Here is a 14,810-nt window from a genome sequence, read left to right on the forward strand (position 1 = left end):
TAGTCTAGTCTATAGTCTAGTCTATAGTCTAGTCTATAGTCTAGTCTATAGTCTAGTCTATAGTCTAGTCTATAGTCTAGTCTATAGTCTAGTCTATAGTCTAGTCTATAGTCTAGTCTATAGTCTAGTCTATAGGTCTAGTCTATAGTCTAGTCTATAGTCTAGTCTATAGTCTAGTCTATAGTCTAGTCTATAGTCTAGTCTATAGTCTAGTCTAGTCTTAGTTCTATAGTCTAGTCTATAGTCTAGTCTATAGTCTAGTCTATAGTCTAGTCTATAGTCTAGTCTATAGTCTAGTCTATTCTATAGTCTAGTCTATAGTCTAGTCTATAGTCTAGTCTATAGTCTAGTCTATAGTCTAGTCTATAGTCTAGTCTGTAGTCTATTCTAGTCTATAGTCTAGTCTGTAGTCTATTCTAGTCTATAGTCTAGTCTGTAGTCTATTCTAGTCTATAGTCTGGACTATAGTCTAGTCTATAGTCTAGTCTATAGACTAGTCTATAGACTAGTCTATGTTCTAGTCTATAATCTAGTCTATAGTCTGGACTATAGTCTTGTCTATAGTATAGTCTATAGTCCAGTCTATAGTACAGTCTATAGTCTAGTCTATAGTCTAGTCTATAATCTAGTCTATATTCTAGGCTATAGTCTAGTCTATAGTCTAGTCTATGGTCTAGTCTATGGTCTAGTCTATAGTCAGGTTTATAGTCAAGTCTATAGTCTAGTCTATAGACTAGTTATAGTCTGGTTTATAGACTATTTTATAATCTGGTCTTTAGTATAGTCTATTCTAGTTTATAGTCTAGTCTATTCTCGTCTATTCTAGTCTATTCTATTTGTTGTTATGGTCAATAATTTGTAACTGTAGTTTGAACCAGTTCCTTTTGGCCGAATTTCTGGCAGTTTAATGTTCCAAAACTGGAAGTAATTTTCTCATTTTGGAACATTTCCTATCATGCTGATGTTCCACTAAGCATAGAATTGTCAAGTCTTCGATTTCTTTTAATATTCAAAATCTCTGTGAAATAATAACAACATTTTTTTATTTTGTTTTTTAAATATTTTTTTTGGTTTATATTTGTTTAAATATATATAATTGATTTTTTATCTTTTTTTAATTTTTTTGTGGGATTTTTTTAATGTTTTCTTTTAATGATTTATTAAATTTTTCTCAATCTACAAATACATGTACATTTAAAGTTAAGGTTGTTGTTTTATTTTTTTTATCTTTTTCTTATTAAAAATTTGTATTTTTTCTCTTGTTTTATAATATTTAAAATATGCAGGAAATTTGTTAAAAAAATTCTTATTTGTTTAAATACAATTTTGTGATTTAACAAACTCACACATACATATACCAAGACATTTAGTATATTTTTATATATTAAAGGATTTAAAGAAAAAAGTGGGAAAAGACAAGAAACTAAAAAGGGAAAAGGAGAAAAATAAAATGCTGTTGTGGTTTTTTTTTTGTATTTTATAATTTTTTTTTTTGTATTTCTTGTTTATTTTTTTATAATTTTTATTTTAAATTTGTTTTATTGTATATAAAAATATACACATACATATTAAAAATTAAGTTGAAACTAAAGATTTTTAAAATGTAATTATTTTTTGAAAATAATTATAAATTTACATACAATTTAACTTAAAACGAAATTAAAGTAAAAAAGGAAACAAATGATGAAAACATTTTTTTTGTTTTTTGTTTTGTTTTTGTATAAAAAAGAACTTAAGATGGTTGGCGGGGGGAGTTGTGAGGAAAAAATAAAAAAAAAAAAATAGTAAAAAATAAAACTGGAAATTTTGTTTTGTTGGTTTTGTTTTAATATTTCCTATACTTATTGCATTTAACTTAATATTTTTTTCAGTGTGTTTTTTGTAGTTGTTTTTTATAATTTTTTTTTCTTTGCATATATTTATTCCGTTTGTATATAATTTGTTTTTTTGTTTTGTTTTTGTAAATATATGCCACTTAAGCTTACATTTATAAAATGTTTAAAACTTATATTTGTAAGTTAAACATATAAATTAATCTGGTTTTCTTTCACTTTAGTATAAATTAAAAAAAAAAACGAAATAATTTTGCAGGTTTTTCTTTTTTTCATGTGTTTTTGTTGTTGTTTGCATTAATTTAATCGCTCTCCTCTTCCTCCTCTTCTTCGGAGGTTTCTTTCTTCTTGGCCTTCTTGACGGGCTTGGTGGCCTTGCTCTTGCGCTTCTTACCGGCACCAGTATCAGTACCACCATTAGCTTCGTATTCCTTAACAGCTTTGTTGTATTCTTCCTTCATTTTAATGGCTTTCTGTTCCCATTCCTGCAAGTAAACGAAGAAATAATGTAAAAGTTAATAAAAGTGTTGGAAAATAAAATTTTGTAAGAATGTTAATAATTTTCAACTTTACTAGACTACAGACTATACTATAGACTGATCTATAGACTAGACTATAGACTAGACTATAGACTAGACTATAGACTAGACTATAGACTAGACTATAGACTAGACTATAGACTAGACTATAGACTAGACTATAGACTAGACTATAGACTAGACTATAGACTAGACTATAGACTAGACTATAGACTAGACTATAGACTAGACTATAGACTAGACTATAGACTAGATTATAGACTAGACTATAGACTAGACTATAGACTAGACTATAGACTAGACTATAGACTAGACTATAGACTAGACTATAGACTAGAATATAGACTAGACTATAGACTAGTTTATAGACTAGACTATAGATTAGATTATAGACTAGACTATAGACTAGACTATAGACTAAACTATAGACTAGAGTGTAGACTAAACTATAGACTAGACTATAAACTAGACTGTAGACTAGACTATAGATTAGGCTATAGACAAGACTATAGGCTAGAATATAGACTAGAATATAGACTAGACTATAGAATAGACTATAGACTAGTTTATAGACTAGACTATAGACTAGACTATTGACTCGACTATAGACTCGACTATAGACTAGACCATAGACCAGACTATAGACTAGTTTATAGACTAGACTATAGACTAGACTATTGACTCGACTATAGACTCGACTATAGACTAGACCATAGACTAGACTTTAGACTAGACTATAGACTAGACTATAGACTAGACTATAGACTCGACTATAGACTAGACTATAGACTAGACTATAGACTAGACTATAGACTAGACTATAGACTAGACTATAGATTAGACTATAGACTAGAATATAGACTAGACTATAGACTAGAATATAGACTAGAATATAGACTAGACTATAGACTAGAATATAGACTAGACTATAGACTAGAATATAGACTAGACTATAGACTAGTTTATAGACTAGACTATAGATTAGATTATAGACTAGACTATAGACTAGACTATAGACTAAACTATAGACTAGAGTATAGACTAAACTATAGACTAGACTATAAACTAGACTGTAGACTAGACTATAGATTAGGCTATAGACAAGACTATAGACTAGAATATAGACTAGAATATAGACTAGACTATAGAATAGACTATAGACTAGTTTATAGACTAGACTATAGACTAGACTATTGACTCGACTATAGACTCGACTATAGACTAGACCATAGACCAGACTATAGACTAGTTTATAGACTAGACTATAGACTAGACTATTGACTCGACTATAGACTCGACTATAGACTAGACCATAGACTAGACTATAGACTAGACTATAGACTAGACTATAGACTCGACTATAGACTAGACTATAAACTAGACTATAGACTAGACTATAGATTAGACTATAGACAAGACTATAGACTAGAATATAGACTAGACTATAGAATAGACTATAGGCTGGTTTATAGTCTAGACTATAGACTAGTTTATAGCCTAGACTATAGACGATAGTCTAGTCTATTTAGATTCTATTATATAGTTTTAAAATTAACAGTTTTCTTTCCAGATTTTATTTTTATTTATATGTATTATAACTTACTGTTTTGTCCTTAATTGCTCTCCATAATTCACCACCTCTTTTGGCGATTTCGGTTACTTTACTGCCGGGATTTTCTTTTTTCAGTTGTTCACGGTTTTCATTCAACCACAACATGTATGCGGACAAAGGACGTTTTGGACGTTCACCAGCCATTTTTTTGAATTGAGTTTTTTTTTGAGTTTTGTTTTAAGATTTAAAGATCTGTAAGTAGATTAATGAAAACATATAACTTATTAGTAAAATGTATAAAATTTTAATAATAGTTAATATAAAAGTAGCAAACAACTTTCTAGAAAAGGATTGGAACAGTTTGAAGGAAACCAAACTTTAATAGAATTTTTTAATTTTTAATTATGTTAATTATTTTGGCTAAATTTTTACATAAGAAAAATGTACATACATATGTATGTATATAATTATGTATTAATTATAAGTGTTAATTACAAATATGAAATCTCGAATATCTATTTATACAGCTACAAACCAATACATTCACTATATGAATACATACATACATATGTATATAATGGACATCATGTACATAAATATGTATGTAAATGTTATTGTCTATATACCTTTTTATATCATGTATACATGATGTATTTATGTATGTATGTAGAGTTATGTGTATTGCATTTAACCACTAATTAAATATTGACTTTATTGTATGTGTAAGTATGTATGAACTTATGTACATATATAGGCATAACCATGTATGTATAAGCCTGCCTATTTACCTATGTATGTATACATACATATGTATGTAAATATATCATTTATATACTACAACTATATGAAATTCTGTTGAATTATATGAGAATATTCAAAAATAATAAATAATTGTTATTTTACATAAATACAAATCTAGTTTAATATATACATAAGTTTAAAACTTTATATACATATGTATGTATGTATTAAGTATATAAAACCTTTATATAATTGCACCTATGATTTGTATGTAAATCAGTACATGACTTTTTCAATCACAATTTTTCTTGGGTGACAATACATTTTGTCACTTTATATATGGGCCTGCTGGGTAAATGAAAAGGTTATTGACCAGAAAAATTATAAATATGCTTAATTAACGCTTATTTAAGTGTATTATCAAAAGTGACCTTTGACCTTTATTAAGGTTTATATAGAAAATATGTTAAATTTCCAGCAAATGAAACGTGCTACAATAAAAATCACAAGTTTTGTAGAAATCACAACTGTTTTCCTTTACTTTCATGTTCAATATTATAAAAGATTAAAAAAGTACTTTTTGTAGAACGAAAAGGTACCAAAAATATTTAATTCTTATTTAAATATTAGGTTTCTGGTTTCAATATTATAGAAAATTTAAAAAGTACCATGAATGAAAATGGAATGGTTTCATATTAAGGAAAATACAAAAAGTACTAATTTGAAAATGTACCTAAGAGGTGGTACTATTTGAAAAATGAAGTTCGCCCGATTTGAAGAACGAAAAAGTTTCCCCTCTTCTTCCCCTCAGAACAGAGTATATTAAGTTCATGTATTTAGTTTTCATAGAAAATTCAAAAAGTACTAATTTGAAAAAAGTACCAAAAAGTACTTTTTTTATAAATCATAAATTTCATGATTGTATGTCCAAAGACCAAGAAGATACCTCTCTACTTCAACTTCTTAGGACCAAATTTCATGTTTTTAGTCTTTATAAAATAGAAAATTCCAAAAGTACTAATTTCAAAAAAGTACCAAAAAGTACTTTCTTATAAATTTTTAGTCATTCATTACCCTAAATGATAAATTTCATATAGAAAATTCAAAAAGTACTAATTTGAAAAAAAGTACCAAAAAGTACTTTTTTATAAATGAGCCTAAATCATAAATGTCATGATTGTAGGTTCCGGTACCAAAAAGTTCCCTTCATCTAAAGAGAACGAAAAGGATCCCTCTCTACTTCAACTTCACAGGACCAAATTTCATGTTTTTAGTCTTTATATAATAGAAAATTCAAAAAGTACTAATTTTAAAAAAGTACCATAAAGTACTTTCTTATAAAGTTTCATTCAATCATGATCCTAAATCATAAATTTTATGATTATAGGTTCAATGTTATAGAAATTCTAAAAAGTACCAATAGAAAAACGAAAAAGTACCAAAGCGATCCCTTCATCCCTCTCTTCTTCTTCTTTTCAGGACCAAATTTCATGTTTTTAGTCTTCATATTATAGAAAATTCAAAAAGTACTAATTTGGAAAAAAGTACCAAAAAGTACTTTCTTATAAAGTTTCATTCAATCATGGACCTAAATCATAAATTTTATGATTGTTATAGAAATTCTAAAAAGTAACAATTGAAAAGCGAAAAAGTACCAAAGACGATCCCTTCATCTAAACAACGAAAAAGTACTATTTGAAAAAGTACCAAAAAGTACTTTTTTTTATAAATTCTCATTCATTCTCACGATCCTAAATGATAAATTTTATGTTTTTAGGTTTAATATTATAGAAATTTCAAAAAAAGTACCAAACGATAATGTACCAAAAGGTGCGTTTATTAACCCTTTTTAACCAAAAAGAACAAACAAAAAATACTTTTCTTGATTCTAGCTTGAGACATTAGGGGCTGTTCCATGATAAAGTTAGTTACTCAAGTTAAGTTAAGATTAACTTATAAGTATTTGTTTATTGCCTCCTAAAACTAGGCTTTGGTTTTTAAACAGTAAACTACTAGTTTGTTATTTAAATGAAAAATTTCTATCAATTTTGGGAAAATGTTTTATAACTTTTGCAATTTTCAACCGTTTTTAACTTTAAGTTAAATAACCTTTCATTTCTTAGAATCTCTAATAATCTTTTACTTTTCAAATAATATCTATTTGTACCGTTTGAAACAATCACATTACATAAAAATTACTCTTTATATTCAGGTCTCTATATAACATAGTAACAGTTTCTAGCTGCTAGCCAGTTATGTGAGAGTGTGTAAGTGTTTTTCTATAACTTTTACTCTCTACCATGTCCATACAAACATATTCCTTTTTTATAGTGGAAAATGTTGAAAAGTCATTGCCACCCACTGATTTTATAGAAAAAGAGAGGGAAGAGAGAGAATAAGAGCTCATAACTAGTGTAGAGGTGTTTATTTTATTGCACACATACATACAAAGAAATACTTATAAAATAAAACCCCAGAATATTCTCTATCCTTAATATAACCCTCAAATTCCCTGTGCTATGTAACGGTAAAGCATAAACGTACTGTTTTTTTTTTAAACGTGGGTGTAAGTTTGTGTGTGTGTTTGGGTAATGCGTGTATAGTTTTTTGTTAATGCATTTTGCCTACAAACATTAAGTACTTGAGTTTTAAAACAAACAAAAAAAGGTCCTTTATGGAGTAAAAAATTATAGAAAAAAAGGACTAAAGAGTTGTTGTTGTTGTTCTTTCCTATGGCAAAAAAAAGCTTTGTAATATTGAGGCTTTTATTTTCTCCCTTCTTTTTTTGTTTTCCAACTGAACTTAAAATCTTTTTATATAGTATAGTAGTTAGGTTTACCATTTACATATAAATCTAAAAGGATATGTTGTTTAGAACAAGGACTATGGATATACCATGGTTGTTTGTTTGTAGTTTTAAAAGTTTTTTATTTCTATGAATACTAAGACAACGTTTGATCTTTTATTGGTGTTTTTTTTTTCGTTATTATGTGTAAAAAGTCCTGAAATTTTTGTTAAAAATCGCTAAGGTTGTTACACTGTTTTAACTGCGCAAACGTATTCTTGTTATTTTGTGTAAATATAAAAATGTAAAGCATATTTTAAGGTTACTAGCATTAATATAGAGATTTTTATTTATAATTGGAATTTTTTTTAGATTTAACAGCCATTTTTTCTAAAAATTTTCTTTTAAGAAATAAAATATTCTTTCATTAATTAAGAGTTTATATTGTTTTTAATAAAATAAAACATAATTTATTAGAATCTTTTGAAAATTGTTAAAGTTATTAAAGTTTTTCTAAAACTTTAATCTTTTTTGTTTTCAGGATGTTTGACATTATGGCTCATTTTTCCCTAATCTTTCCTTGAACATATATATTTTTTTATAAATATTTTAAAAGTTCATGGTATTTCCTTTAAACAAATCATCTCAAATACTCAACTTTTACAATGATTTAAATAAATATTCAAAGTTAAAGGTATACTTTTAGGGGTGTTAAAAAGGTCACAACTGCGTATACTTAATATATTACAAAAAATATTAAGTATACGCCCTGCATAAGGCAAAATTAACTATAAAACAATAATTTAATGGAGACGTAATGAAAAAAGTTTTTATAATAAAACAACAAAAACGTTTTATTTATGTTGAAAATAAATATTAAACCCTAGTATTAAAAAATATAATGAATAGGGGAGTTTGTATTTGTTTTTTATATGGTTTTATTAAAAAAACATTAATGTGTAGCATACTTTCAGGCTGTCAATGTTATAAATGTATAAAAATTAAAGGCATCATCATCAACAACATCATCATCATCGTGTCAACAGTATTTTGTATTTTTAGTTACGTTTACGTATTTTTTTTTTCTTTATATTATATAACAAATACTGTTACATTTACAAAAAACACACATACACCATACATACATATTTAATTTATAACTTTAGTATCATTATTAATACTGGGCTGCAGTTAATACTCGTTGTATATTTTTCCACTGCGCAAATTCCTATAAAAGTATGTATTCATAAACCCTCTTACAGCGCACAAGCTCAAAATTTTTGTGATTATTTGAACAGACACACACACACACTTATATACATACATATAAAGCAAACATTTTAATATCTACAAATACACATTAAACCATAAAAGTTTGCTGTAGCATTAAATTGCCGAACAACGAGTGGTAAAATTAACAAACTCGCTACTCTTACTCTCTTTTTTTTAAGTCATAAAAGTTTTATGAGTTTTTTTTGTGTATGTGTGGGTTTAATTTTAGTTCTACTACGTTTTTGTTTATTTTTTTCACAATTTATTCAAGTTGTTTTATAACAATTTTTTTGTATATTTTTACATTTTACTTTTACCATGTTAATGACTTGTTGTTGTTGTTTTGCAACTTCTATTACAAGTGTATAATTGTGTGTGTGTGTATGTATGTGTGTGCTTTAAAAACCAGGGAAGAGAACAGTTTTATTTTTATAACAACTTGTTTTTTAAGCAAAATTATGCCGTTATTAGTTTTTGTTTTGTTTGTTCTTTTGTAATAATTGTTATACAGAAAATATAACAGTTAGTTGTTTGTAAAACAGTGTATTTGTTTGTCTACTCAATAGTTAATTAGTTAATTAGGTTGCCATAGGATTTATAATAAGAAAATACCTTGAAAAGTATGTATATCTTGAAGACTGTATAACAGTTTCTTTATATTTCCTTTAAAAACGCATACTCTTTATACTAACATAACATAAACATATATAAATCTTTAACAAAAATCATAAGTTATTTAAAATTCCTTAAAGTTATTTTGTTTACCCAACTTTACAGGCATTTTGCTCTTAATTTTTCTATAAACTCTCATAAATTTCTTTCCTTATTTAGAAAGCCTAATTTATTAGCTATCAAACAAGCTATCATACTTTAAAATCGGTTAAGAATTAGCAAAGTTATAGAACATTTTCTTAAAGTTTAACAAAAACTTTTACATTAACACACTTTCTTATTAAGATAAAGCATACTTTTAGGCGGCCATATGTATAAAAACATTAAACTAAAAGGTAATTATAAGAAAATTAGCATAACTTCTACAATTCTTAAGCGATTTGTAAAAATGAAACGTTTTTGTATAGCAAACAAATTAAACTTTAAATAAAATTATAAAAAATGAAATAATTTTATAGAAAATTTTTGAAAGAAATGAGGTTAAAGTTAAAAAAAGAGTAAAAGGGTATAATTTTGCGGAAAATGTGGAAAACATTACTAACAATTAAGGTTTAAATAGTTGGAAAAGTTATTTTTCCGAGACAGTTGTCTTGTATAAATCATCTTAAGTTTTCAAAGCATACTTTTAGGTGGCAAAATGTGTTATGTTAAGAATTTAAAGGTGGTTTTAGTAAAATTAGCATAACTTCTTAAATTTATAATAGATTGTAAAAAAATAAATGTAAATGTATTGTAAACAAAATGTTTTTTAAACAAAAATATACAAATTTATATAAATTCTTAGAAAAATTTTAAAATAAAAGCTCTTAAAATTGAAAAAGTTAAATAAATCATTACATTAGAGAATTTTAAGAAAATTTTCTTTGTATCGATTGATTTTAATTTAAAATTTTGTAAATTTTAATTTTTTTATAACAAATTTATTAATAATTTTAGCTTTTTATTATCTAAACGTTTAAATTCTATAAATTCTTTGCATTTCTGTTTAAAAACACTATTATAAATATTCTATTTATAAATTGATTAAGAAGAAAAAAACACAAATTAACACAATCACAATCAAAACAAAAACAACAAATGAAAAAAAGTCTATTAGAAAGACACTTTAATAATAGTTTTTTATAAAAGTAAAAGAGTAAAAAAGTTTACAAGAGATATAGAGAGAGAGTATTAATAACTCTCTTTTACTGTTATATTTTTCATGTTATTTGCTAGATCATTGTTATTTACATTTAGCGTTTTATTTTCCGGTCTTGGTTATGAGTAATTATTCCATTATTGTTGTTATTTTGCGTATACGTTTGATAACAGGTATTTACTACTCATTGGTATAGGTGTTTTTGAGAAAGAGATTAATAATTTCCATAAAAAACAAACAAAACAAACAAAAAAGTTGAAAAAAACACGACGTCGTGTGCCTTTTTTTTTTGAAAAGATCGTCAATACAATGAAATAGTAATGCTAACAACATCGTTTTTAAACGACGCCTATTTGCTTGTGTCTTCAACACCGGCTGTGTTTGTTGTTATTGTTGTTTTCAGAGCTGTTATTGCTTAAGTCAATTATGGCGCAATTTTTATTTCAATTCATTTCTATTTTTTTGCTGTTGTTTTCGTTTTTATTTAATGGACAATTCGTGTGTGTACTCAGTCGTAACAAGAGCAGCAGCAGCAACAACAATAACAACTAAAAATGCCGGCTACATTTGCTAAAGATCACACTCACGTGGGCAGTTTTGTATTAAATAAAGTAGAGAAGTGTATAATACATTCCATAATCAAAAGTATAATAATACATTGTATTACAACAATAATAATATGATTGGGGTCAATTTGGACGGACTTGAAAGTGATTAACTTGTTACAGGTGATATTTCAAGTATTAAACAGTATGGGCGAAAAAAACATGACAATTTGTCCCAAGTTATTTAAAAGCTGTATCTAGAATACATTTTAAAGAAATTTGTTTATTTTTATATAAATTTTAAACTAATTTTGTGATCGGTAAACGAATAACGGAAATTTGTTGTCAAAAACCTTATGAATTTCTTTGAGCGGTTAAAAACACCATTGTGCAGTTCATAAACGTTGTTGTATTGTCGTATTATAGTATGTTATAAGATAGTTTTGTTACTGAAAATGTTATTCTAACTTAAAGTTAAACTTTTTAGTTTCTTTTAAAGTTTAATTTCAATGATATTACTTGTTAACCCTATTAACTGTTAACTCTCAGCTGTTTAATCGTATTAAATACAAAAACAACAATAACAAATAAAACAACATCACTAATTCCAAACCAAAATAGTCAAAAAGCTAACCAGTTCTATTTGACATGTCGTCATCGTCATCATCATGAACATTTTATCCATAAGGTTAATAAATCGAATCATTCATACACTCACTTACGACGGACGACTCTTGCTAAAGTAAGCAAACACTTATGCATTTGTGCAAAAACAATATAAAAACGAGGTCGGCTGCTATTGAAAACAGGGTATGGAAGTTTAACAGTTACAGAAGAGTTATAACAGAAACCAGCTTTTAATTGAATGATTTTGACCTGTTCTCTTGCTGCTGAACTCGGTTATTCATATATTGACTTCTTTTAATTTTGTTGTTATTGCTGGTTGCTTTTTTCACTCTCTCTCTCTTCTACCGGCAACAGATAATGCTAAATAATATTGTCTACATATGGCAACAATAACCTGCAGTTTCAGTGGTAAACAATGTAAACCTTTTGATGAAGTATTTAGTACAAAAATTTTAAGTACTTGTTAGACTCAAATTGCTTTATTTAAGGGTGTCAAGATAGAGAAAGCTTAAGTATTATTTAAGTGTAACCAGGAGGTCTATAAGGCAACAGATGATTACTTTACAGTATACAAGTAATCTAGGGAGTAGTTAGCTTTAAACTTAAACATGTTAAACAAAAACTATAATTAAGAAAATACTAAGTAGTTAGATACTTAAGAGACTCCAAGTGATCTAAAGGAAAGTTAAAACTTAAACACGCGATTGTAAGATAATCTTAAAAGTAGTTACTTTACACTACCAAAATAATGTATTAAGTAATCTATTATTATGTTGCTTTAGCAATCAAACTGAAGTACTCAGTTTAGGATAATTAGTTCTATAGCTACTCTTAAGTAGTTCTAAAACCAAGTGTTGGAACCATCACTACCGAACTGCCGGTTATCAATTCTTCTATATGCACAAATTACAAGTAAAAACGTTTAGTCAGTCAAAATGCTAAAGCAGTTAAACAGCCCGGCAAACGACCAACTCTAAACATCCACATATAGAAACATATGTTGAAAAAAACACCATGCAAAATTTGCATGCTGAGATGTCAATTCGTGTAAAACACTTAAATAATACTCAAGAGGAGTAAACACATGGATTCGTACATAAACACATACATTCATATGTATATAGTCCAAGATCATATAGCAAATCTATATGTAAATATAACATTCCTTTAGTACACATCCAGTTAAGAAAGAAGAATAGTTAAAAGAGTAGGATGAATGAATGATAAAAGGTAACGGCAGTTCAAGGTATTATACTCTCAACGGATAAAATTTCAGATTTTAACAAAAAGATTTCTGAATTTTTTTATATTTACGATAGTTCAGTTCCTCATTCATTGCCTGAAGTTGTAATAGTGACTAGTGAAATCCATAGTCCATTAGTGGTTCCAAAGTGTCATGTACAAACTTTAGTTCTTACTAACTTACGTTTGAGATCTCAAATTAGTATCTAAAAAGTGACCTTTTTAAGTTTCATATAAATACCCATGTTCCTAGAACCTTTAAAACTACGGGGTTGTTTTTGTAAAGCCCAAATTACAATACGAAATTTTGTTAACATGTGTGTTATAAATGTTGTTCTTTCTCTGTGAACAGGTTAAAAACGTTAAGTGATTGTAACTAGCAGGGTTGGAAAATGTAGTAGTATTACTGTTTTTGCAATACCAAAAACTACGAAAGAACTTTTTGCAACAATAAGCAATATTGCCAGTGTTTTATATTAACTATTAAACAAATTTAAAGTCTGAAGAAACTCAAGACTCCTATTGTTAAATATTTGTCTATAAAATTCATTAATGATTTAGTTTTTCTTGTCATAGTTTTCATATTTTTCAACTTAGCACTTATAGTGCCTAAAAAAAGTCAGCTGTTTACTTTTCACCTTTCCATCCCTGTTAACCAGTTTTCCTTTATTCATGTTTATTTGTTGGCAAATGATTATTGTTATTCCTTTTATTATGGTTTGTATTTGCTGCGTTTTTGTTGTTGTTGTTGTTAGTTATTTGTTCAAATCAATGATATGGTTTAGTTGTTGTTTTTTTGTATGAAATCTCTTTTATTAGGAAAAAAACGAACAAACATATTGCACATCATTGTCATTATAAGTGGCAGCAAATTTTGAAAAGGATACACACATATGGATGATGACAGGTTGACTCATAGTAACTAATAATTTATTTTCATGGATACTAATTCAATATGAGAAAAAAATATTAGAAATTTATGCATTTTTGGTAAGTAATTTTTAATCAAAATGTTGTGTAGAATTCATTTGAATTAAAATTTATATAAAGCTCATTCCAGATATTATAAATTTATATTATCTATAGGTTCTACTCTATTTGCATAATTTTTTAAATCGATTAACAGATTAAAAGTTATTCTCTAATAAAAAAAGAAGTATATAAAGTGTAAAGGGGGACAAATTAGATTGAAAAGAGAACATTTTCTGCTCTGTATATAATAGAATGTCTTCTGGGAGAAGGTAAGGAGAACAGAGGAGTAGTAGGAGAGCTTACCACTTACTTAAAGAACAGTTATGAAGTGAGTTCCCCACTTCAAAAGTTGTAATTTTTTTGAAGTATAAAATAAACTGTGTTCTTTCTTAGGTGACTAACCACTAAACTGAGTCTTTTTCGACTACTTTTGTTGATAAAAAACTGTTTTGTCATTTGGAAGACATTTAGGCGACACTTGTAAAACATCCACAATAAGGTGATTTATTAATTTCTCATAAAATACTCTTTTTGAAGATAGGATTAGGATTATTGTTTATTAAGTCAAGTCGAGACGAAAGCTTTGACATTGAGAAAAGGGTTCCATTATCTTTAATTATATTGAAGGATTATAAATGATTCGAAATTTCAATAAAATGTTAAGTGGGATATTTAAGTCACTAACAGTTTTGCAATGAGTCCCCTAAAATATGCAAATGTGTGTTAGTACTATGACTTATGTTGCTGCATGTTGCAGACATCATATTTTTATCAAGAAGTGTTTTTTTTTTTAATAAAAGTCAAACTACTTGACAAACTATATTTTTGTTGTCTTAACACAATGAAGTGTAAATCATTACATTAGTGTGAACAAGTCAATTAGTTTACTTTAG

At 27.0% G+C, this 14,810-nt stretch overlaps 1 protein-coding gene across 3 annotated transcripts in view; it reads right to left on the minus strand.

Annotated features, from left to right (window-relative positions):
• Window positions 1–2,098: 2,098 nt before the first annotated feature.
• Window positions 2,099–14,810, minus strand: part of LOC119610665 (high mobility group protein Z) — a 33,856-nt gene continuing 21,144 nt past the window's right edge. For all 3 annotated transcript variants that reach the window (XM_037965983.1, XM_037965982.1, XM_037965984.1), the window contains exons 2-3: window positions 3,975–4,175; window positions 2,099–2,317 (exon numbers count right to left, since the gene is read on the minus strand). In XM_037965983.1, the coding sequence (XP_037821911.1) occupies window positions 2,135–2,317; window positions 3,975–4,127 (336 nt within the window). In that variant the 5' untranslated portion in view covers window positions 4,128–4,175 and the 3' untranslated portion in view covers window positions 2,099–2,134. The remainder of the gene's footprint in view (window positions 2,318–3,974; window positions 4,176–14,810) is intronic.

This window comes from Lucilia sericata, unplaced genomic scaffold (assembly GCF_015586225.1).
Source record: "Lucilia sericata isolate MDLA Ls3-8-SP2 unplaced genomic scaffold, ASM1558622v1 Contig001260F_arrow, whole genome shotgun sequence".
Lineage (NCBI taxonomy): Eukaryota > Metazoa > Arthropoda > Insecta > Diptera > Calliphoridae > Lucilia > Lucilia sericata.